At 40.1% G+C, this 22,630-nt stretch overlaps 1 protein-coding gene across 1 annotated transcript in view; it reads left to right on the forward strand.

Moving 5' to 3' along the window:
• The window catches only part of SAR1B (secretion associated, Ras related GTPase 1B), a 13,757-nt gene extending 2,930 nt beyond the window's left edge, over positions 1-10,827 (forward strand). Inside the window, exons 2-5 of the mRNA XM_008573574.1 lie at positions 5,528-5,593; positions 7,644-7,747; positions 8,877-9,008; positions 10,191-10,827. Of these exons, the coding sequence (XP_008571796.1) occupies positions 5,528-5,593; positions 7,644-7,747; positions 8,877-9,008; positions 10,191-10,307 (419 nt within the window). The 3' untranslated portion in view covers positions 10,308-10,827. The remainder of the gene's footprint in view (positions 1-5,527; positions 5,594-7,643; positions 7,748-8,876; positions 9,009-10,190) is intronic.
• Positions 10,828-22,630: the final 11,803 nt, after the last annotated feature.

The raw sequence follows: 22,630 nt of genomic DNA on the forward strand, positions 1-22,630 counted from the left end.
TTTTTTTTTTTTTTTTTTGTTTTTTTTCTTTTTCGGGGACCGGCAACGGGATCGCAACCCTCGGCGTTGCCCCCACACCTCGCTCAGCCAGTGAGCGGGAACCGGTCCGTATGTGGGATCCAAACCCTCGGGCGGGAGCGCCGCCGCGCTTCCCAAGCGGCGCACTTAACCAGTGCGCCACCGGGCCGGCCCGAAATATTTAACTTTTTGACTGAAAAAACTCTCACTGTAGTTTTTATTGTTGATGTTATTTTTATTCATGAAAAATTTCTTCTTTAATTTTTTTCTTCAATCTAGCTTCATAAATACATGATGTCAATTCTTATATGTTTCCCTAAAAGAGGACACAGATATTGACCCCTAAAAATTGTCAAGGTAATCAGCATTTTGGCATTGTAGATATGTTTAAGCAACACATATTCTATTGACTGGGGCAAAGTTTAGTTTTATAATTATTTAAGTCCCAGATCATCCATAGATTAAAAATAGCTCTTTTAAAACTGAAAATAGATTTAGAAATCCAAACTTATTTGGGCCCAATATAAAGTCATTTTGATAATCTGTGTCAGATATCACTTTGACCAATCATAGCTCTTACTCTGCAGGGTTATATAAGAAAACTGGTAAATTGGTATTTCTTGGATTGGATAATGCAGGAAAAACAACATTGCTGCACATGCTAAAAGATGACAGACTTGGACAACATGTCCCAACATTACATCCCAGTAAGTATATTCCCCCATACAACATAACACGTGATTGAGTGATGCTGAGTCATAGATGCTAACCAAAAGTTTTTTATTTGGCGGGGGTTTTTTTGGCAGTTAAATTATGATCAGGTGATTTGATCTGTTCTTAAAATCATATGGTAGCTAATAGGTGACCTAGCTCCCAGGGAGTATTTTTAGATCTTGAAATAATACACATACCTTTTTATCAGTTAGTACTCCCTTCTCCAGTTATAGGAATTAAAAAGTTATTGTCCCAGGAATTGTGACATGATTGGTAAACGGTCCACCATTACCTTGTTTACATAACCAGAATTTCTTTCAAATTTTAAAACACACTATTTTAATCATGAATTCAGTAGACAGATTATAGTTTTATACATTGCTGGCAACTCTCAATTTATTAACCAGTTATCTTTCTAGTACTAACAATCTCCATATCTGATATGAACACCATAGAATTAATCCAAGAAACAGGGCATGTATTGATACATTTATAAAAAGCTTTAAAATGATTTTAAAAATAATTTGCTTGCTTTTTTTTAGAAAGACCACCTGAAAAACATTAATAATGACTGTAAATTACTTTAGTGTATAAAGTTATATAATGGGTATTAATTGAGAAAGTAATATTGAAGTGGCAAAATTATTTGGAAAAAACCTAATTTATAAATACTTGTGACCTGGGCTGGCCCGTGGGTCACTCGGGAGAGTGTGGTGCTGATAACGCCAAGGCCGCGGGTTCGGATCCCATATAGGGATGGCCAGTTGGCTCACTGGGTGAGCGTGGTGCTGACAACACCAAGTCAAGGGTTAAGATCCCCTTACCGGTCATCTTTAAAAAAAATAAATAAATAAATAAATAAATACTTGTGACCTTACTTTTACTGGTGTAAATGATTATGAATGAAGTAGACACAAAGTTTAAAGACAAGTTAATCCACAAATTAATTATGAAATAATGAGTATAAAATTGAGAACTGGACCAAAAAGTAGATAATACCATAGTTATTTAGTTCAGTAAATGTTCAAAGAACAAGGAAGAAGAACAGAACAAAACAAAACAAAGGATCATTTTATCTATAAAACTGTTAGTGAGGTTGGAAAAGGAAGATTTCATAAAATTGATAAATCTTTTTTTATATTAGGAGAAGAGAGTGGAGCTTGTCAAATAAGATTCTTTTTTTTAAAGGGGATCTCAACCCTTGACTTAGTGTTGTCAGCACCACGCTCTCCCAAGTGAGCTCACTGGCCATCCCTTTATAGGGATCCGAACCTGTGGCCTTGGTGCCACCAGCTTGACACTCTCCCAAGTGAGCCACAGGCCAGCCTATCAAATAAGATTCTGATACAAGAACAATACTGTTAAAGAAAAAATAATCATGGTGAAATTGAGTATATAAAATTATCTGTAAAAACAGCAGAATTAGAAGAGGCTACAGAGGGCCGGCCCGGTGGCGCACTGGATGGTGCGCCGCTTGGGAAGTGTGGCGGCGCTCCCGCCCGAGGGTTCGGATCCCACGTGCAGACCGGTTCCCGTTCACTGGCTGAGCGAGGCGCGGGAGCAACACCGAGGGTTGCAATCCCGTTGCCGGTCCCCGGTCCGGTACGGGGGCAACACTGAGGGTTGCGATCTGTTGCCGGACACGGAAAAAGACAAAAGACAAAAGACAAAAAAAAAAAAAAAGAAGAGGCTACAGAATGATCTTATATTAGGTGTAAGTCTTTTTTACTTTTTTGATGTTGCTCTCTTTAATTTATTCAACAGATATTTATTGAGCACCTATTTTATGTCAGACATTGTTCTAGAGATATTAGGGTACAGCAGTGGCACAAAACAGATGCTATCTCAACCTTCCTGCAGCTCAGTTGATTTCAACTTAGACTTTTCAGTTAGTCAAAAGCATAAGTGAAAAAGGTAACATACATATATCCTTTGATCTTACATTTCTATTCCTAGGTATTTATCTGGGAGAAGTGAAAACATGTATTTACGAAAAGCCTTTTACAAGAATGTTTATACCAGCTTTATTTGTAATAACCCCAAACTGGAAACACTTCAGATGTTCATCAAAAAAGAATGAATACACAATAGAATTCTACTCAACAAGAAAGAGAAATAAACTGCTGATGCATTCAGTCATATTATGCTACGTGGAAGAAGCTGGTCACAAAACATTACCTACCGTATGATACGATTTATATAAAATTTTAGAACAGGCAGAACTAACCTGTGGTGATAGAATTCAGATCAGTGGTTGCTTCTGGGGGCGGAGGTGGAGATTGACCAGGAAGGGGCAAGAGGAGACTTTCTGGGATGTTAACAGTGTTCTGGATTTTAATCAATCAAATTGGGATTTCTTTTATAAAGCAGGGAGCATATGAGGGATTGTAACCATGCAGGTGGTTTGCCATCCACATCCAAGCATTATCTTTTTTTTTTTTTTTTTTAAAGATGACCAGTAAGGGGATCTCAACCCTTGGCTTGGTGTTGTCAGCACCACGCTCAGCCAGTGAGCAAACCGGCCATCCCTATATGGGATCCGAACCCGTGGCCTTGGTGTTATCAGCACCGCACTCTCCCGAGTGAGCCACGGGCCGGCCTATCTTTTTTTTTTTTAATGGATAGTGACTTTGAACACAGATTGTATTAAGTATTTTTTTTTTTTTTTTTTTAAAGATGACCGGTAAGGAGATCTTAACCCTTGATTTGGTGTTGTCAGCACCACGCTCAGCCAGTGAGCGAACCGGCCATCCCTATATGGGATCCGAACCTGGGGCCTTGGTGTTATCAGCACTGCACTCTCCCAAGTGAGCCACCGGGCCAGCCCCGTATTAAGTATTTCATTCAGTTTTGCAATCTACATACAGAATTTCTTTTTTATATTATTTTTAATACATAACTGTACAAATTATTGCACGTATTATGGGGTACAGCAGAATTTCCTAACTAGATAAATTGCTCTGGGCCAGAGTACTGAAACTCATTGTAATTGTGGTGGACTTCTGCTTTTGGCCATGAGTAAAAGGGTCTGGAATTACCCTTCCACTGTAAACAACTAGAAAACCAGCCCAAAAATATACAACTGTTTTCAGACATTGGGCAACAGCTAGCAGAGGACTATGATTCTTGAGAAAAAGAAGGCAGACTCTTCTTTATTCTAGCTTTATTCCGGAAGGTAATTTTCAGACCATGATGCAAGGAGAAGAAACCCAAACATAGCCCAGTAGTCTTGCTGAGTTGAGGAGATAGAGACCAGAATGTGGGAAGGCCAAGGTGACTGGAATTTGCTGGACAGAGTACTGGAAAGGAGGGAGGTCTGGAGAGAAAGGACTCCAGAAATTTGCATGGCTGAATACCAATCTGTACATGTAGAGGGTAAGACTCCACAAGGCCAGTCAAAGGATGATTTCTGAGAAGGAACAATTATAGGGAGCCATTAGCCAAATAATTACTAGAGCTCACATAGGGCTAGGAATCATTCAAGTTCCCACCAGCCAGAATGAAAAGACACTTGGCTAGATACACAGGGCATTTAATAGAGACCCCAGAAAGAGTATACCTTAGTAGTGTGACTAAACTAGCCCCAAAGTAAAGGCTACTCTAAGTCTGCCATAACAGGGCCAGCCCATGGCTCACTTGGGAGAGTGTGGTGCTGATGACACCAAGGCCACAGGTTCGGATCCCTATATAGGGATGGCTGGTTAGCTTGCTTGAGAGAGCGTGGTGCTGGCAACACCAAGTCAAGGGTTAAGATCCCCTTACTGGTCATCTTTAAAAATATAAATAAATAAATAAATCTGCCATAACAAAACTTAAAAACCAATCTGCAAGCAACTGAACTGTCTGCCTGAACAAAGCCCAACCTTCTTCTTCAAAGGAATACAACAAAATCCAGCATCCAATATAAAATTACTAGACATGCAAAAAGCAGGAAAATGTGATCCATAACCAGGGGAAAAAGGAATCAGTAAAAACAGATGCGAAAGTGACAAAGATGATGAAATTAGCAGATAAGGATGTCAAAGTTGTTGTGAATGTGCTCAAGGATTTAAAGGAAAACATGAACATAATGAGAGAAATGGAAGATATAAAACAGAACCAAATGAAACTTTTAGAAATGAAAAATACAATATCTGAAATGAAAATTTCATGGGATAGGTTTAACAGCAAATTAGACAGTGCCAGTACTGCAGATGGAAAGACCAGTGAACTTAAGTCAATGCAATAGAAAGTACAAAACGAAGCATAGAAAAATGACTGAAAGAAAAATAAAGTCTGTGTGACTTGGGGGACAATATCAAGCAGTCCAACAAACTTGTAATTGAAGTCTCAGAAGGGCAAGGGACGGGGCAGAAAAAATATTTGAAGAAATAATGGCCAACATTTTGTATTATAATTGTGTTTTTCATTAAAGACTATCTCATGGCAGCCATAAAAAAAATTATTTCACCTGTATCATTTAAGTAATTACATGAAAAATTATGAGATTGGAGCAGTCATTTGAATTCGTAACAAATAATTGAATAGATTGTTTTCAGCAGGGGGAATAGAGAAGGAAAGTAAATGTTGGATTTGTGGTGGCTAGTGAACATCAGAATTGAATATTACAATTATTTGTGTTATATTGTCAGTATGAATTGGAGAGTATCTAATTACAGCAAAGTATTCTTTTGCCAGTTCCTAAATGTTTGATTTGACCTTATTTGCAATAAAAGTAAAGCAAACATTAAGTAGTAATATATGCCATGAATGGATTTCTGATTTTCATGTTATAAAAATATTTTGTATTATTCAGCTTCAGAAGAACTAACTATTGCTGGCATGACTTTTACAACTTTTGATCTGGGTGGACACGTTCAAGGTAAGATTCTATTACTCTTATAGTTGCTTTTTTTTATTTTAACTTAATAAAAATGTGGCCATTATGTTCCACTGCATGAAATCTCATTCTATTCAATCAAGGCCAGAGTAGACTTAAATTTAGGAATTATTACCCCCACATAAATGCTTTAAAAGCAAAGGGTGGTTTTCATGATTCTTCTGGTCAATTTAAGTCTGAATTGCTTTGGTGGTAAAGTATATGAGTAAAATTTACCTTCAGTTCTCTCTCTGCTTCAATCTACCTTTCACCTGGTGTCATAGCCCTGTTATGAACATGTTGCTGCTCTGTAAAAAAAAAAAAAAAACCCTTCAGTGGCTAAGTTATTACCTACAAAATAAAGGCCAAACTCCACCTGGCATTCAGGATCTCTGTGAGCTGTCCAGGTTTACTTTTGTAGTGTTTATTTCCTGCTATTCTTCCCATTCTCTTTACTCAAACCAAACCAGACCTTCTTGATGTTCTCCTACCTCTGTGCTTTTGCTCATGCCATCTCCATCTGAACTTGAGTAAGCCCTTCACGGCCCAGTGTACATCCTGCTACCTCCCCTGGGAAACCACTCCCAGCTAGGAGTGCTCTCAACTGTACTTCCATAGAATTTAGTGCTTTTTCATACGTGTCTACAAGTTTAGAAACACTGTCTTATCTCCTATACCAAACTTTCTGAGACTAAATTCCTGTTCTTTTTTATATCCCCAAAAGTGCTTGGCAGTGTTCAGCACATAGTAAGTCATAACTTATGAATATTACGGAGTTGATAGGCATTCTAAAAACCTGATATGACATATAGTTGAAAAGATTTTAAGTGGTTGTAGCTAGTGAAAACACATTTCAGATATAAAATAATTAATTTCTGGAATATGATGATTAGTGGGAATTGTAATATAATGGAGTTTGTCAACTTCATTTCTATGTTGTTTTCAAGATATGCCATAAAACTCAAGTCAGAGAGGAAAGTTATTTTTCCCTGGGGTACCCCAAAAACTTTCTTCTCTAAAAAAAGAATGTCATGGAAAAAAATTACCCTTATGATTTCATAAACTTTAATTAATTATTAACATTTGAGCTTGTTAGGTAGAATATTTTGCTTTTATTATTTTAACTTAAGCATATACCTGGTACCAATTTACTTCTGTCACTGATGCCAAATTTATCACTGGCAAAAAAACTGATAAACTGGAAATGGCAAAAAATACATATACATACTGCATATACATATTACATATTATATATACAGTTGAACGATGTGGGGTAAGGGGAACTGACCCTCCCTCCCATGCAGTCAAAAATTTGTGTATAACTTTTGACTTCCCCAAAACTTAATTACTGTATATACTATAAGCATTACAGATAACAGTTGATTAACACATATTTTGTACATTTTATGTTCTATACACTATATTCTTACAATAAATAAAGTAAGCTAGACAAAAGAAAATGTTATTAAGCAAATCATAATGAAGAGAAGAAATTTTAGTATATTTACTGAAAAAAATCTGCATGTTAATGGACCCATGCAGTTCAAACCTGTGTTGTTCAAGGGTCAACTATATATAAATTTTTTACTGTTTATATTTTAGATTTATATACTAGCAGTCCTCCAATGAACTTAATGTACATCATTGTCCAATGGTGGCAAATACTAGTTCTACTTTGTTGTTGTTGTTGTTGTTTAGTTTTGTTTTTTGGCACCTGGCCAGTACACAGGATCTGAATCTGGGATCTTAGTATTACAGAGATGTGCTTTAACCAACTGAGCTAACTGGCCAACCCAATTCTACTTCTTACATGGGAAAACTGGGGGAGAATAAAATATCTGACTTGCCCACAATCGGGGAAAGCCTGAAATATCTTCTTTCATATTCTGTGAAGATTTTTGGCACCATTGGGTGAAAAGATTAACTTGGATATATAGTGAAGTAGCAACAGCTAAGGGATAACTACACTTTGATATCTTGTCGGACTCTTCAGTCAAACCATCTGGTAGGTTAGACCAGCAAATAAAATCTAACTCCTGATTGTTTTTGTTAGCTCGAAGAGTGTGGAAAAACTACCTTCCTGCTATCAATGGCATTGTATTTCTGGTGGACTGTGCAGACCATGAAAGGCTGTTAGAATCAAAAGAAGAACTTGATGTAAGTTGGTTTTTTTGTTTTTGTTTTTGGCAGCTGGCCAGTGCAGGAGAACTTGATCTAAGTTAAATAATTAAAACTAAACATAGTTAAATCACTCTGATAAGCCTGAAGAAATATGTTAGAGATATAGATAGCAGAGTTCAGCTTTTCTGCAGTCTCTGATGAAACTTCTGGTAGTTTGTTAAGCTCAGTGATTGCTTTAAGTAATGATTACTTAGAATGCAGAAGGAGTAACTTGGAGTAATTGCAGCTATTGAGAAAGTACTAATACAGACATTCTTCCTGAAGAATTGAGGAGTTCACCCTGTACAGAGTATGACCTCCTAGTATATTTCATGTCCACTACATTCCTGGAGTGGGTGGATCTTGAGTCCCTGGTCATATTAAGATGCCATTTCTTCAGGAGTTGGCCAGGACCTAGGAACAGTAGAACACGCCATCTTTGTTAACACTCCCAGGAGGGAGGAGGGGCGTGTGTAGGTGTCTCCTCTCCCATCTCCCAGTTCAGAGGCTTCATAAAGGTGCTCAGGAGCAGCAAGCAAAGCCAGCACTAGATCTGGGGCCACAAAGTAAGCAGATCCATGATTTGACTGAAGGTTGACCCAACCGTGCCTCTACCCAGAGAGGCAAACAAATACTTGTTCATGTGGAAAAGTCCAGGTAGGTCTGTGGTCATGGAATAGGGTCAGGGAATTCCTGAGTTCCTTCCTTATATTAGACACTGTGCATATGACTTCATTTAATTCTCACATCAACTCCAGAAGGTACGTGCTACTATTCTCAATTCTCTCTGAGCTTCAGTGAGGCTAACTTGCCCTAGGTCACAAATCAAAAGCAGCAGAACCAGAAATGAAACCAGGTCTGCCCACCTCTGAGGCGTTGGCCCTAGCCTCTCTAGCTCACTGATTTACATAGTGAGCATTTGCAGAATGATTCTTAAAGAAACAGAAGAATTGAGCTTATGCTTTCTTTAAGCTCACTTTAAAATGTGGGAAAAGTTTGCCAAAGAAAGTTGGCATGACGTGATATGATAGAGAATGAATCCTTGACTATTTTGGTATCTTTTCAAAATAAGTCCTTTAGATGGTTTCATATCAACGTCTGTTGTTTTGTTTTGGGTTTTTTTCAGTCACTAATGACAGATGAAACTATTGCTAATGTGCCTATACTGATTCTTGGGAATAAGATTGACAGACCTGAAGCCATCAGTGAAGAGAGGTTACGAGAGACGTTTGGTTTATATGGTCAGACAACAGGAAAGGTAAAAGAAAACTTTTTGACAAGTGCGAGTATTTAATTCTACAGTACAAATGTCTTCTTAAATTACTATTGTCCAACTACACAAGCCCATTATTTTTTTTTTCTTAAAGAGAACTGGCATTTATACATTTGAATTTTTTAAAAATGTCTTCATTTCTTTCTGCCACTGAATGAAAACTTTTCTTGGTGATAATAGAAATGTCAGGGTTCAGTTACTCCTAAAGCTTGCACTTATGGGAAACTGAATTAAAGCTTTCAAAGTTTATTTATCATAAATTTTCAGAACACTCAAATAAGGCCTAAACACACTATTAAACACTTAAATATATATATATATATTTGAGTGTTTTAAGCATACCAACAGTGTGTTTAGGCCCTGAGTTCATCAGAGATAAATAAGATGTGAACTTGGGTATAGGAGTGTTTTAGGGTTTTCTGAACATATACTTTATAATGTTTTAAAATATTTTTACGTTCATTTTTACTAGGATTTTTTGGGGGGGGGACCATCTGTATTGAAAAATCCCACATTGGAGCCAGCCCATGGCTCACTCAGGAGAGTGTGGCACTGATAAAACCAAGGCCACAGGTTTGGATCCTATATAGGGATGGCCGGTTAGCTCACTGGCTGAGCGTGGTGCTGACAACACCAAGTCAAGGGTTTAGATCCCCTTACCGGTCATCTTTTTTTAAAAAAAAAGAAAGAAGAAAAATCCCACGTAAAACAATGGAAGAATGCCAGAGTTTATAAATAAAATTTCCTTGGTTTACATATACTCTTTTAGGTTAGAGAAATACTAGAGCATATAGGAGGAGACTCTCATGTTAGACAAAGTAGACTTTGGTCTGTTTTAATAGTCAGCTCCACATTAATTTTAGGAAATGCCTTGTTTGGTCATAAACTTACTCAAAGAATGTTGTCTTTAATACCATTAAAGCCAGTTTGGATTTTTTCTAAGACAGATTATTTTTATTCTTGTGGGCTCACAAACTCACCACTGAGTGCCATCCTGTCCTAAGGTGGAGTGAGAGGAGGCTTCCTATGTGTTTAGGGGATTTGGATGTCAAGCAGCCATGGCTTTATCACAGTCACCCTTTGTTCTTAAGTAGAACATGTAATTCTGCTGGGTAGTGGGGCTTTTATTTCATAAAGCTGCAACATAATGTCTCTCTCCTCTTCTAGGGCAGTGTATCTCTGAAAGAACTGAATGCCCGACCCCTAGAAGTTTTCATGTGCAGTGTGCTCAAAAGACAAGGTTATGGAGAAGGCTTCCGCTGGATGGCGCAGTACATTGATTAACAACAACCTGCCTGGGTTCCAGGTCTCAACAGTCAGGCCTACTCAGAGATTTGACACTCAACATGCATAACTTGAATTCAATAGACTTTTGTTGGTTAGAAAGCAGATGTTTTTTAGATTATTAATATTATGTCAACTTAATTTGAATGAGAATCCAAAACTGATTCAAGTAAGTTTGAATATCACAATGTTAGCTTTCTAATTCCATAAAAATAATTAGTTTTTACAGTTTATAATCTGACATCTTCCCAGCACCATTTATAAAGAGCAACTTTCCAGCAGTACATTTGAAGCACTTTTTAACAACATGAAACCACATATATACCCCATATTTAAATGCTCATCATGTCAAATTTTGTATGTACTTTTTGGAAGTAGTTTTTAAATTTTAGATTATATTCATCTATCTTAAGTGTACAGTTAATAATGAGCTTATCAATTATTGCATGATGCCTTACAGTTTTCAATAATATTTTTTCTTATGCAAACGTCATGCAATAAAACAAACTTTAATGTTTGGCGTCCTTGTTGGACAAATGTTTCATTTGAATGTGTCTTATCTAGCTGGTATAATCTGAAATTTGAGTATTTAATATTATACATATGAGGGGATTGTTGAGAAAGGAAATTTCTTTAGAGTGTTTAATGTTTAAGCCCCTAGAGGCTATTGCATTTACCACGAGACAGTATTTACTATGAGACAGTTGTGGTTGGTTGTACCTGATACCATGTTTCTCTCTCTTTTTTTTTTTAAAAGATGACCAGTAGGGGTATCTTAACCCTTGACTTGGTGTTATCAGCACCACACTCACCCAGTGAGCAACTGGCCATCCCTGTATGGGATCTGAACCCGTGGCCTTGGTGTTATCAGCACCGCACTCTCCCAAGTGAGCCACGCTCCAGCCCCACCATGTTTCTCTCTGAATCATGTGTATTTTTATCAATAATGCTATTATAACCAGTGCTGATGGGGTCCGTGTCCTAGTCCCTGTGGTATCAGCCTTTTGAAGAAAAGCACATCTACAGTACACAAGGTTGACTCTCAGTTTGATGGGCCCTATAGTTGTATCCCAGTTGTCTAATTCTGAAGTGCTCCAGTCTTATTGGTGTCCAGGTTAGTAATCTGTGCCTCTTCACCGAAAGTACTGACAGGCACCAGTCTCTCCATATTTAGAGGTACTCCCCAGGGCAGGCAATAAGTAGTATTTTGGGGACAATTTCACCGTAGAGACCTGCACAACTGAGGAAAAAGAAACAGCTTGTTCTGCTCCAGTCATCACCGAGATAGGTGGGGATTTTGCTCCTATCCAATAGCTCATTTGCATTCTTTGGCATATTTTATTTTCTGGTAGGAAGAAAACAAATGTTTGTTTTTTAATTTTCTTTTTCTTTTTTTTTAGTTTTCAGCTAGCCCTTACTTTATAGCACAAAGACTTTTGTTTTTAGATATAATGCTTGCCATGTGATAGTGTCTGCAAGCCTTACTGCTAGACTTACTAATCATATTTTAGTTAGTTCTTTAAAAGCCTTATAATTTCCTAAGAAATTGAGTTCTTTTTTTCATATGTCATCATTAGTTAGATAAGATGAAAGGTAAGTGCAAAAATGTATTTTTAAAGACTCTCAAGCTTAAGATTTCTCTTCTGATTATAAACCAATTTTTATAGCATTTTTAACCAATTCCATTGAGAATAGATTGTTCCAATTCCATCAAGAATAATTTTAATGCAAAGTTAGTGTTTTCTCTTGCCATTGTCCAAGTCAGAGTTGTTATAATCCTTTTGTCATCAAGTGTGTAACCTATGAAGCAGATGAAGATTGAGATATTACTGGAAGGAATTATCACTTAGCTAAACTGACAAGGTCATTTCCTAACATACTTAGTTTTTTTTTTTTTTAAAAAAAGATGACCGGTAAGAGGATCTTAACCCCTGACTTGGTGTTGTCAGCACTACGCTCAGCCAGTGAGTGAACCGGCCATTCCTATATGGGATCCGAACCCGGGGCCCTAGTGTTATTAGCACCGCACTCCCCCGAGTGAGCCACGGGCTGGCCCCTAACATACTTAGTTTTAATAATTTGGTTAATCTGTTTCACTTGCAGTTGTTTTTTTTAAGTGAGCTAAATAAAAGAGCTTTTTTTTTTCGTAAATAAAAGAGCTTCTTCCCTGCCTAGAAACATCAGTAGTAGTAAGGGAAAATGCCGTTGCAGCCTGTTGGTTTATTTTGCCAGATAGGTTTAAAGTACTCACTCCTAAAGTCCTAACTAAATAGAACTAAGCCTTATTAAAAGTAACTGCCTCTTGTTCATGGTATCAGTCTTCAGTACCTTCAGGGACATGTCTTTCTTCAAGAATTTCCTAGAGTGTCCATTGGAATACTCAAGAAACTAATTATTTGTGCCATAAACTGGTATAAAGGAGAAAGCTTATTGGTTTCTCTAGAGGGGAAAAGTGCTTCTTGATACAGAATATCCTGCTCCACTTCTGACACTGGGATCAAAGAAATAAGTTGTTTTGTGGACCATAAGATTCTTATGGCCCAAGCCTCTAGAAATGAAGCTGCACTTAGCAGCAACCAGCTTTCCTACCAACTCCAGGGGGCAGAGTTCTCCAGCCAGAGGATTTACCATCCACTTGGAGAAACCTTCCAGAGTACATACACTGGGTGCTGGCTCACTGCTCCCTTTCAAGAGAAGCAAATTAAGAGAATGGCAAGAAATAGTAGAAGCACACGGGAAAGACAACTCTGCATTTGCCTGTACAAGTGAATGCTTCTGTGGAGTATTGCCCAGGTAAATATTAGTATCAGGGACATAAGTTAATTTTGTTTCCCACACTGTAAGATGTCAAAGTATAGTTGTTAACACTGTTATATACAAGTTAAGACTGGATTCCATACAAATCAGGCACTTTTCAAAAGTTGTTTTAAAATCTGAAGCCCAAAACTCTAAAAATGTAAAGTCTCAGCCCACTTTTATATTTTAAAAGAGATTCCTACCCCACACCTGTTTTAATGACTGCTTTTAATTACACTTTATTATCAAAGCTACATGTCGATGCTTCTGGTCACTTCCATTATCATTTCTGTCCTTTTGAAGTTCAAGTTAGTGCTTTATGACCAAGAAAAGAAAAAAGAACAAGCTCTTGGAATATGTGACTGTGCCTCTTTGTAGAGTGATTGAGATTTTATTAAAACCATGTTTCACTCCTGAACCCTATAACCATTCCCTCTCATACATCCCTACCCCACACCTGGATTTAAAAAATCACGTAAGGGGCAAGTCAGTTGTTCAGTTGGTTAGAATGTGGTGCTGATAACCCCAAAGTCCAGGGTTCAATTCCTGTACCAGCCAGATACCAAAAATAAATAAACAAAATAGGGCTGGCCAGTTAGCTCAGTTGGTTAAAGCACAGCCTTGTAACACCTAGGTCACAGGTTCAGATCCCCAAACCAGCCAGCCACCAAAAAAAAAAAAGATCCCCAAGTGTGATTAGAATCTGCGGAGACTACTGAAGATGCATTTCTGAACCAACTGATTTTTATCCTTGTAATTTAGAACATTAAGTAGTTAATATAGTTTATGCCACTGATTGATTGTTTAGGATTTTGACCACACTTTTAAATAAAATCCAAAGTAATCAAAGTAAAGTAAGCGAGGTTATCCAAAGCAAACTTTGTTTCAGGTGTGCCTCCATCCCAAATAGATGTTAGGGCAGAAATGGGAAAGTGATTTAATGCAGAATTATTTTTGGAAAAGCTGCACTGAAGTGGATGGATTCTTCTTCACCATGCATTTTACATGGAGGATTAGATTTAATTTTAGTTTTAAATATCTGGAGGTAAAAGGGGGTGACATTTCTACAGTTTTTGACATATAGGTTTTCTTCAGAATTGTTCTTATTATCAAGTATAAAGATTCACGTCAGAATGGCCAACTTCATATGGGTTTCTATATTCCCTGATGCTGCTCCTAACCTGACCCTATAACCAATTTGCCATTTTGAGGCAAGAAGCACTCAGGGTGAATGTAGTCACATTACTTTAAAAGTGTTTTCCACGTTGAGTCCTTCAGTATTTGGCTGAATGCAAAATACATTGAAGAGGTAGGTCAGTGATAAGGTCATCACTTACTTTGTTTGCACTTTTGTACACCACTGCTTGCATTAGGATCTTAGTGTGAATTTTAAATTGTTTTACAGGGTATACAGATTAAGTATAATTTATATAAAGATGTTTCTGTTTACCTTTGTGTACTTTACAAAGAACAGCTATAATAGTTAAATGGTTTTTAATTATGTTTGTATGTTGATTATGTCCTATTATTTTTTCACCCCCTATGAATTGAGTGTCAGGAGTAGAAAAATAAAATGGTAATCTGGTCTATGAAGAACTCTAGTGTCAAGTTCCATTTTTTATATTTAATTGTAATTGTTGGGCTGACTAGTTAGTTCAGTTGGTTAGAGTGTGGTGTTATAACCCCAAGGTCAAGGGTTCAGATCCCCATACCAGTTAGCTGCCAAAAAATAAAATAAATTAAAAATAAATTATTTTCATTTTGCTCATTAGAAATTTCTTAGATTTTGAAAATTACAAAGATACTCATAGTTGAACTTTGCCTTTGTGCAAAGATTCTAAGGACACTTCGCTTAAATACTAAGCCCTAATTTGCCTTGTAAGACTGAAAACAATTTATGGGCAAGCTGAAGTGGGACTTATACAATTCTGACTCAGTTGAATAGTGAAAAATATGACAGCCAGTTAGTTTTATCTACATAAAGGTTCTCTAACTTTACTATGCACAGAATCTCCTGGGGGAGCTTTCACACACACACACACACACACACACACACACACACAAAAAAAAAAATCCCACCAGAGGTTGTGATCCAGTAGATCTGGGAGTATGAGTGGGGGACAGCACACACACACACAAAAAAAAAAATCCCACCAGAGGTTGTGATCCAGTAGATCTGGGAGTATGAGTGGGGGACAGGAATCTGAATCTTTAACAAGCTTCTCATGTTTTTCTGGATTTTTTCATTTACGAGAAACATTAATATATAATAATATTAAGTATTGATAATAGTAAATGATCATTGGCCAATCAGTGAAACAAAAAATTATTTTGGTAAGGATTATCAAGCAAGTTTTGAGACTTAAATCCAAATATAAAACCTTTCTACAGCCATCCCTTTAACCTTCCCACTAATAATGTATAGCAGTGACAGGTTTTATACTAGCTCTCTAACAAATCAATCACAACTCTATTACAAGTGGACCCATCAAAGTAGAGATTTACCTGTGGACCCTCAAGTTATTTGTTGAACTGAAACTAAAAAGTAGATAGAAATAGTGATGCACTGAAGGGACCAATGCTACAATAATAGAGTCCAGTTAATTTAGCTCATTTTGGCTGGTTAGCTCGGTTGTTTAAGGGGTGGTATTATAACACCAAGGTCAAGGGTTTGGATCCTCATACTGGCCATCTGCAAATAAAAAGTTTTTTAATTTAGCTCATTTTTTAAAAATTTAGCTATACAGTTTTCAAAGAGACTATCTGATGTTTGTACCAGTAATGTACAAGTAATGCAGGTGTCACGGGCCTAAGCAGAGTGTGAAAGACACCTTGTTGGGAATAGGGAAAGTTCCTAGGAAACAATGTAAATGAAGCCCTTTGGGTGGTGGCCAACACCCTGCTAATGGAAAAGTGGGAACAGCAGCTTAGAAATCTGATGATTAAAAACAAAGATCCTGGGGCAGTCCGTTTACATTTAGTCAGTTGTTTAGAGTGTAGCTTTATAACACCAAGGTCACCAGTTTGGCCGGCCGCCAAACCCCCCCCCCCCAAAAAAAAACAGGCCCTAAAACAAAACAGAGGTCCTAAAACAGATCTTGTTTATGCAAGCTTCAGCTGGTTAATTGACAAAGGTCAGGGCCTGTGTTTATAAAGCCTCTTAATTTAAAATTAGACACAAAGGTGCAATAATTTTCTGGCTATTATTTAGTAAACAAAATAAGCCTAGCTTTCAAATGTGGATTTTTATTTTGGAGGCATGGAGAACTATTTAAGATATTTATTAAAGTCACTATGACTTTAGTGATGGCAATATGCAACTACATACAAGCTGATAATGTTGCAAAAAGAAACTGAAGTTTTCTTGAATTTTGAGGGGCTTGCATTAATGGGTAACATTTCTCCAATTATTCAGCTTTGTAAATGGCATGTTACATAGCTATCAAAAGTGAAGAAAGGGAAAGAATAGTTGGAATTTATTTATTTTGACTTTAGCACCTTTTATTCTGTGTTTTTGAGCCTCCTTATCCCCACACTCCTACTGGCAAGTTTTGCCCAGGTGGTCAGTCACTGTCCTGGCCACTGACAGCCCCACCTTTGCCTTGACAAGATGCTGTATGTGACACCCAATAACTGGAATTTAGGAACAGGTGGACAGGGAGACAAGTACTTGGGAGGAGGGGGTAAAATGGAGATTTTTGTTCATTGCTTTCTTGAGCTAAAAGGAATTTAATGTGAAATTTAGTGGAATTGTAGTACCATTTCATCTGAGATTAGCAACATCTCAGAAACCAGAGAGATCTTAAACATTACCAAGTAACAGCACCATTTTAGGGTTCTCTCCTAGCCCTTGGGTTTGAGTTGAAGACCCACCTCCTGGTTAGGAAGCCAAACCAGATTGATTGCTGTCTGGAGAAAAGCAAAAGCAAGTTGATTTTCCTCCATTCTGGGACTTCAGTTTTGAGAATCTAGAGGCCAGGAGTTCCTCTTTGGATAAAGGGCAGAACAGGAGACCTCTAGCTCTGTTTTGGGCCCCAGAGAGGCAAAGCAAGTAGGAGCTTACTTGTGACTAGGCACTCCATTATATTAGGACATAGCTTTGACAGTTCCTGAAGGAAATCAGGCAACGTTGCTTTCTTTCCTGGCTGCCTGGCAGCAGATGGCAGGGGCATGAAGCTATTTAGAGAACAGTCTCTGAGTTTTTCTCCACCCCAGCTTCTATTTAGGGCCAGGCTCAGAATTATCAGGCCTCTTGAGTTCTCTGGCAGTCAGGTGGATTTGCTGGGCCCTCAGTCTGCCTTCCTCCTTGGAGAAGCAATGCCTTGACCCTTCTGATTACATAGAGACTGGGCAGCCTTTTTGCCCACCACTCCTTGTGCCAGTGCTGGGATGTGCAAAATAAGGGGCAGGGTTCCTATTCACCTGGAACTCTCTCTTTTTCCTCTCGTACACACAGAACCCTACATAAGGGAAGCCATTAGTTATCGCCAGGCACTGAATTAACTGTTGTGCTGAAGTGCTGGATTCAGGCTTGGCTGCTTTGTCTCACTTTCTGTCTGCCTTCCCTTCAGTCAGTCACTGAGCAGGCATCTCCTGAATACCTGCCTGCTGGGGTCTGGCATGTCATAAAGAAAAATGGACAGAGTCTGCTCAAGGCACCATGGAAAGCAAAAGGAAAAGGCCCTCAAACACTATGGAAAGCTCTCTCTCTCTCTCTCTCTCTCTTTTTTTTTTTTGGTGGCTGGCTGGTATGGGGAAGCAAACCCTTGATCTTGGTGTTACAAGGCTATGCTGTAGCCAACTAAGCTAAGGGGCCAGCCAACTAAGAAGGAAGTTTCTAGAAAGGGGGCACCAGAGCTGAATCTTGGAGTACGAACTAGTTAAATGGAGAAGGGGTGAGAGAGGATTTTCCAGGCAGATAGACCAGCAAAGACAAAGCTGTGGAGGCAGAAAAGGGCAGGCTAGGGCCGGCCCGTGGCTCACTCGGGAGAGTGCGGTGCTGATAACACTAAGGCCACAGGTTCGGATCCTATATAGGGATGGTCGGTTGGCTCACTGGCTGAGCGTGGTGCTGACAACACCAAGCCAAAGGTCGAGATCCCCTTACCGGTCATCTTTTTTAAAAAAAAAGAAAGAAAAGGGCATGCCGATTTGGGGGTTGGTATAGCTCAGTGCCTGAAGAGGTACCAGATGTAGAATATATTAGAAGGAGGTAAGAGTGGAGGGCAAGACTGCAGAGCATGAGGCCTGAACTAAGGAGGCAGCAGTCCAGGGCAGTCCTTTCCCATCTTTAACCTGTTTGTCACCTGTAAGGATAAGTTACATCATTTCCAGCACTGATTCCAACACCAACATTGTATGATGTGTGACGGTGTTTTCCAAGCCAAGGTAGGAGCCAGGGATCCACGAGGATAGTCTTGCTCATAGGACCATTGGATCAGGACGTACTATTTGAAGCTGGGGCCATTAGGATAGACATACCCTCAAAATGCCAAACTGTCCCTTGAATATGTGCACCAACATGGGTGGCACTGACAATGAGGAAGTTTCTCATTTGAAGTAAAATAAACATAGGAGCTGACTGGTGCTGTTAGAGCACAGCCTTGTAACACCAGGGTCACGAGTTCAGATCCTCGTACTGGCCAGCCGCCCCCCCTCCCAAAAAAAAGAATTATAAAACTGAAACACAAGCTGAAGCTGTTGAAACAGCAGGTCCCACCAAATACACTGAGCCCTGGGGGTGGAGGGGGGAGCTCACTGAGGAGACAGCTGGGAGCAGGGAGCTGAGACAGCATCTGTCCTCTCTCCAACCCCTTTCAGCACAGACCTCTGACCTGGGACTAGCCTTGCCTGAATTGCATAAGAGTTGTTCTATCCGTTAAGTGTTAGAAGTGTAATGGAGGTAGAGAGGGGGGAATACCCTGCATTCTAACCCTCTAGGGAAATAGGAACTTGAAAAGTCAGGTGGGCAGAGTATCTTAACTGTCATGAAATAGCCCAAGGGCTGCCCATTGAAACCATATTGGACTTAATTTCTGTGACTCTAGGGCTCAAGAGGACCTGTGAGTAGAAATGTCAAGTGTCAGGGAGACAATTACAATTGAATTTAAGGAAGACAGTTTTTTTTTTTTTTGGCTGGCCAGTTAGCTGATTTGGGAGAGCATGGTGATGGTAATACTAAGGTCAGGGGTTCAGATCCCTGTACCAGACAACTGCCAAAAAAAAGGAAGACTTTTTTTTTTTTTCCTTTTTGTCTTTTTTTGTGACCGGTAACAGGATCGCAACCCTCAGTGTCGTGCCCATACCGCGACCGGCAACGGGATCGCAACCCTCGTTGTCGTGCCCACACAGTGCTCAACCAGTGAGCGGACCGGTCTCTATATGGGATCCGAACCCTCGGAGGGAGCGCCGCTGCCACGCTCCCAAGCGCCGCACTCTACCGAGTGCGCCACCAGGCCGGCCCAAAAGGAAGACTTTTTAACACAGGCATCTTAGCAGTGGGTTGCCTTTCAGATGACAGGTTCTCTGTCACTGGGATTCAGGCAGAGGCTCTCCTAGAAAAGGGACCTATGTGGGACAGTGGTTGGACAAAATGAGTTCTCATGCCCTCTCCACACTCAGCGGTCCCATCGTCCACGTGAAGCTTCTCGAATAAGAGCCAAGCAGGGGGCCGGCCCGTGGCTCACTCGGGAGAGTGCGGTGCTGATAACACCAAGGCCCAAGGGGTTAAGATTCCCTTACCGGTCATCTTTTAAAAAAAAAAAAAAAAAAAAAATAAATAAAAATAAAAATCAGTTAAACTTAGAATGAAAATAACATAAAAGAGTATATAAGCTCTGTAAGTATATATTTCTACTTCTACTTCACCAGCCTGGGATACTAACAAGGTCACATCTCACTATCAAGAACAATCCCATGCCCTTGACTGGAAGTGCTCCTGGAGGGGAGAGGAGTCCCTAAGATTTACCCTCTCCTTCAGCATCCCCTCTGATTCCTGATGCCTCCGCAGGGGCACACTACTCCTGCTTTGACATGGGTGCACTTGTGACTCACTCTGGATGTGGCAGATATCAGGCCCACCCATCAGACCTCCTTCCCAAGTCTCCTAGGACTCTACTTCAGTAAGAAATGAGCACAAATATGGTTGGCATGGGGGAACAAGGCTTTGTATGCTGAGTTCCTGACACCAGAACCAGGCAGTCTCCAAGATCCCCAAAAGAGCAGTCAGAATATCCACAAGTGAAAGTTTATTTTGCTGAGTCACTTTTCCCACTTGGCTTCTCCTGCAAACCCTTGGCTGCTCTTCTAAGTCTCACGTTGATCATAACATTTAATCCCTAGCAATGGAATGTTCCTTCTTTGCAAAAAGTGGGGAGGTGGGGAGACAGGAGGGATGTCCTATTCAAATGCCTCCAGCCTCTCAGGTTACAAGGTTTCAGGTGTGCAGGATGACCACAGGGCTGAGTAACCCAGAATGCTGGGGAGCTGGGTGTGGCTTTGCTTTGGCCTTTGCAGCTGACTCTCACAGACACTTGAGCTGCTTCCCTGATGACCACCAGCTATTTACAACTGGCCCCTATCTAGGACCTGAATGTAGCCAGTCCCTGCCTTTACCCCAAACTACAGTTGTGCTGTGCTTAGGGAGGCTCATGAAAACTTGTAAACAAACAGGGCTTACCGGATCAGATTCCAGGAAGTGAGAGGTAGTAAACAAATCCCTCTGGCCTCCTTGCCTCTGGTCAGCCTGCCAGCACTCCCTCTGCCTAAACCGCCATGTCCTGCCCTCCTCTGACACCTTCAAGTGTCTCCTCATTTTGCCCATTTCACACCCCTGCCCACTTTGAGCCTCTCAAACCCCTGCAGGTGAACCCAGCAGGAACTCTCATCCCTATTTAACAAATGAGAAAATTGAGGTCCAGAAAGGGCCTGAATGCAAGTCCCTAGGTCTCCATTACCCCAAGGCCCATAAAATTCCCACTTCAAGCCACTTCCTCTTTCACAATGCATTCATGGACGAATTCTCTAGACCTGAATGGCCGCCTACTGCTTAATGTTAGTTGAGGATGAAGGGAAGAATGAGGGGGATCACCACTGAATACAAACCTCTAGACCTGGGGCAAGTCCACCCTAGTATTGCTGTTACCTAGAACTCAGAGGCCCCAGCCCTACCAGAGAGGCCTAGGCTCCATTCCCAGGCCCGGAAGACAGATGCCTCCTCTTCTCTTCCAGTGCCTCCAGGCCTTGCTCCTTGCTTCACCCTGTCATGGTCCCAGCCAGACCTGACATCTTACCCCATGATCACACCATGGCTAATCCTATGTGCCCAATGGCGCCCTCACCTGGCGACAGATGAATCAGCAGCCATGATGATCTGATTTCACCGAGTCCCGAAGCTGAGTGGATAAAACTTCTTCTCTCCCTCTGACCAAGCCTAGTCTGGAGGCTAACAATATTAGTTGGTTTTTTGTTTCTTATAAAAGAACACCTCAAACTGGGTAATTTATAAAGAAACAAAATTTATTTCTTACAATTTTGGAGACAATTTCTTACAATTTTGGGAAATCCATGGTCCAGGGGGCATATCTGGTGAGGGCCTTTTCTGGATGGGAACTCTCTACAGGGTCCTGTGGCAACACAGGGTATCACATGGCGAGAATGACAAGAGCTCTCTAATGTGCTTCTTATAAAGCCACCCATGATAACTCGTTACTCCAAGAATGGATTAACTCATGAGGGCACAGTCCTCACAATCCAATCACCTCTTATAGGCCCCACTTTTCAAATATCATAATTGGATTTCCCTCCCTCTTAGCACTGTTACAGTAGGGAAACAAGATTCCAACACATGAACCTTTGGGGGACACATTTGACCCGTAGCACTTTCCTAGCCCCATCTGCCAGCCAGCCCTGTCTCACCCAGCTGGTCCTGGAAAGCTCTCACTTGATCCTCTCTGACCATGGACCCTCCCCCTGGAATTGGACTTTAGAGATCAGATATTTGCCATCCTCTTATCCCATTGTACAGATGGAGAAACGGAGGTATGTCAAGTCAGTGGGAGAGTGAAGACTCTTCACTCCTGGGTTAGCCATATTTTCCTATAAAACTGTGCAAAAAGCCTTGGGGAGCAGGGAAGAATTAATAATAATAATAATAAAAGAGACTTGAGTCTGAGTTTGAGTTGGGAGACCTAAGGGGATGTCATGAGCACCCCAGGAAAGGCAGAGGCTCAATGGGAACTTTTTATTTTAATGTTTTAAAATGGCTTCTTTTGTCAGCACCACACTCAGCCAGTGAGCGAACCAGCCATCCCTATATGGGATCCGAACCTGTGGCCTTGGTGTTATCAGCACCACACTCTCCTGAGTGAGCCACGGGCCAGCCCTAAAATGGCTTCTTTTGCTTAACATTGTTGTTGCAACTAAGCATTTGTATGGTTTTGCGTGTGCCGGCACCCCCCCCCCCCCGCTTTTTAAACTATTCTCTTTTAAAAAATTGTAGGGCCTTTTGGCCTCTTATCAGGGAACCC

The sequence above is a fragment of the Galeopterus variegatus genome, unplaced genomic scaffold (genome assembly GCF_000696425.1).
Source record: "Galeopterus variegatus unplaced genomic scaffold, G_variegatus-3.0.2 Scaffold935, whole genome shotgun sequence".
Classification (NCBI taxonomy): Eukaryota; Metazoa; Chordata; class Mammalia; order Dermoptera; family Cynocephalidae; genus Galeopterus; species Galeopterus variegatus.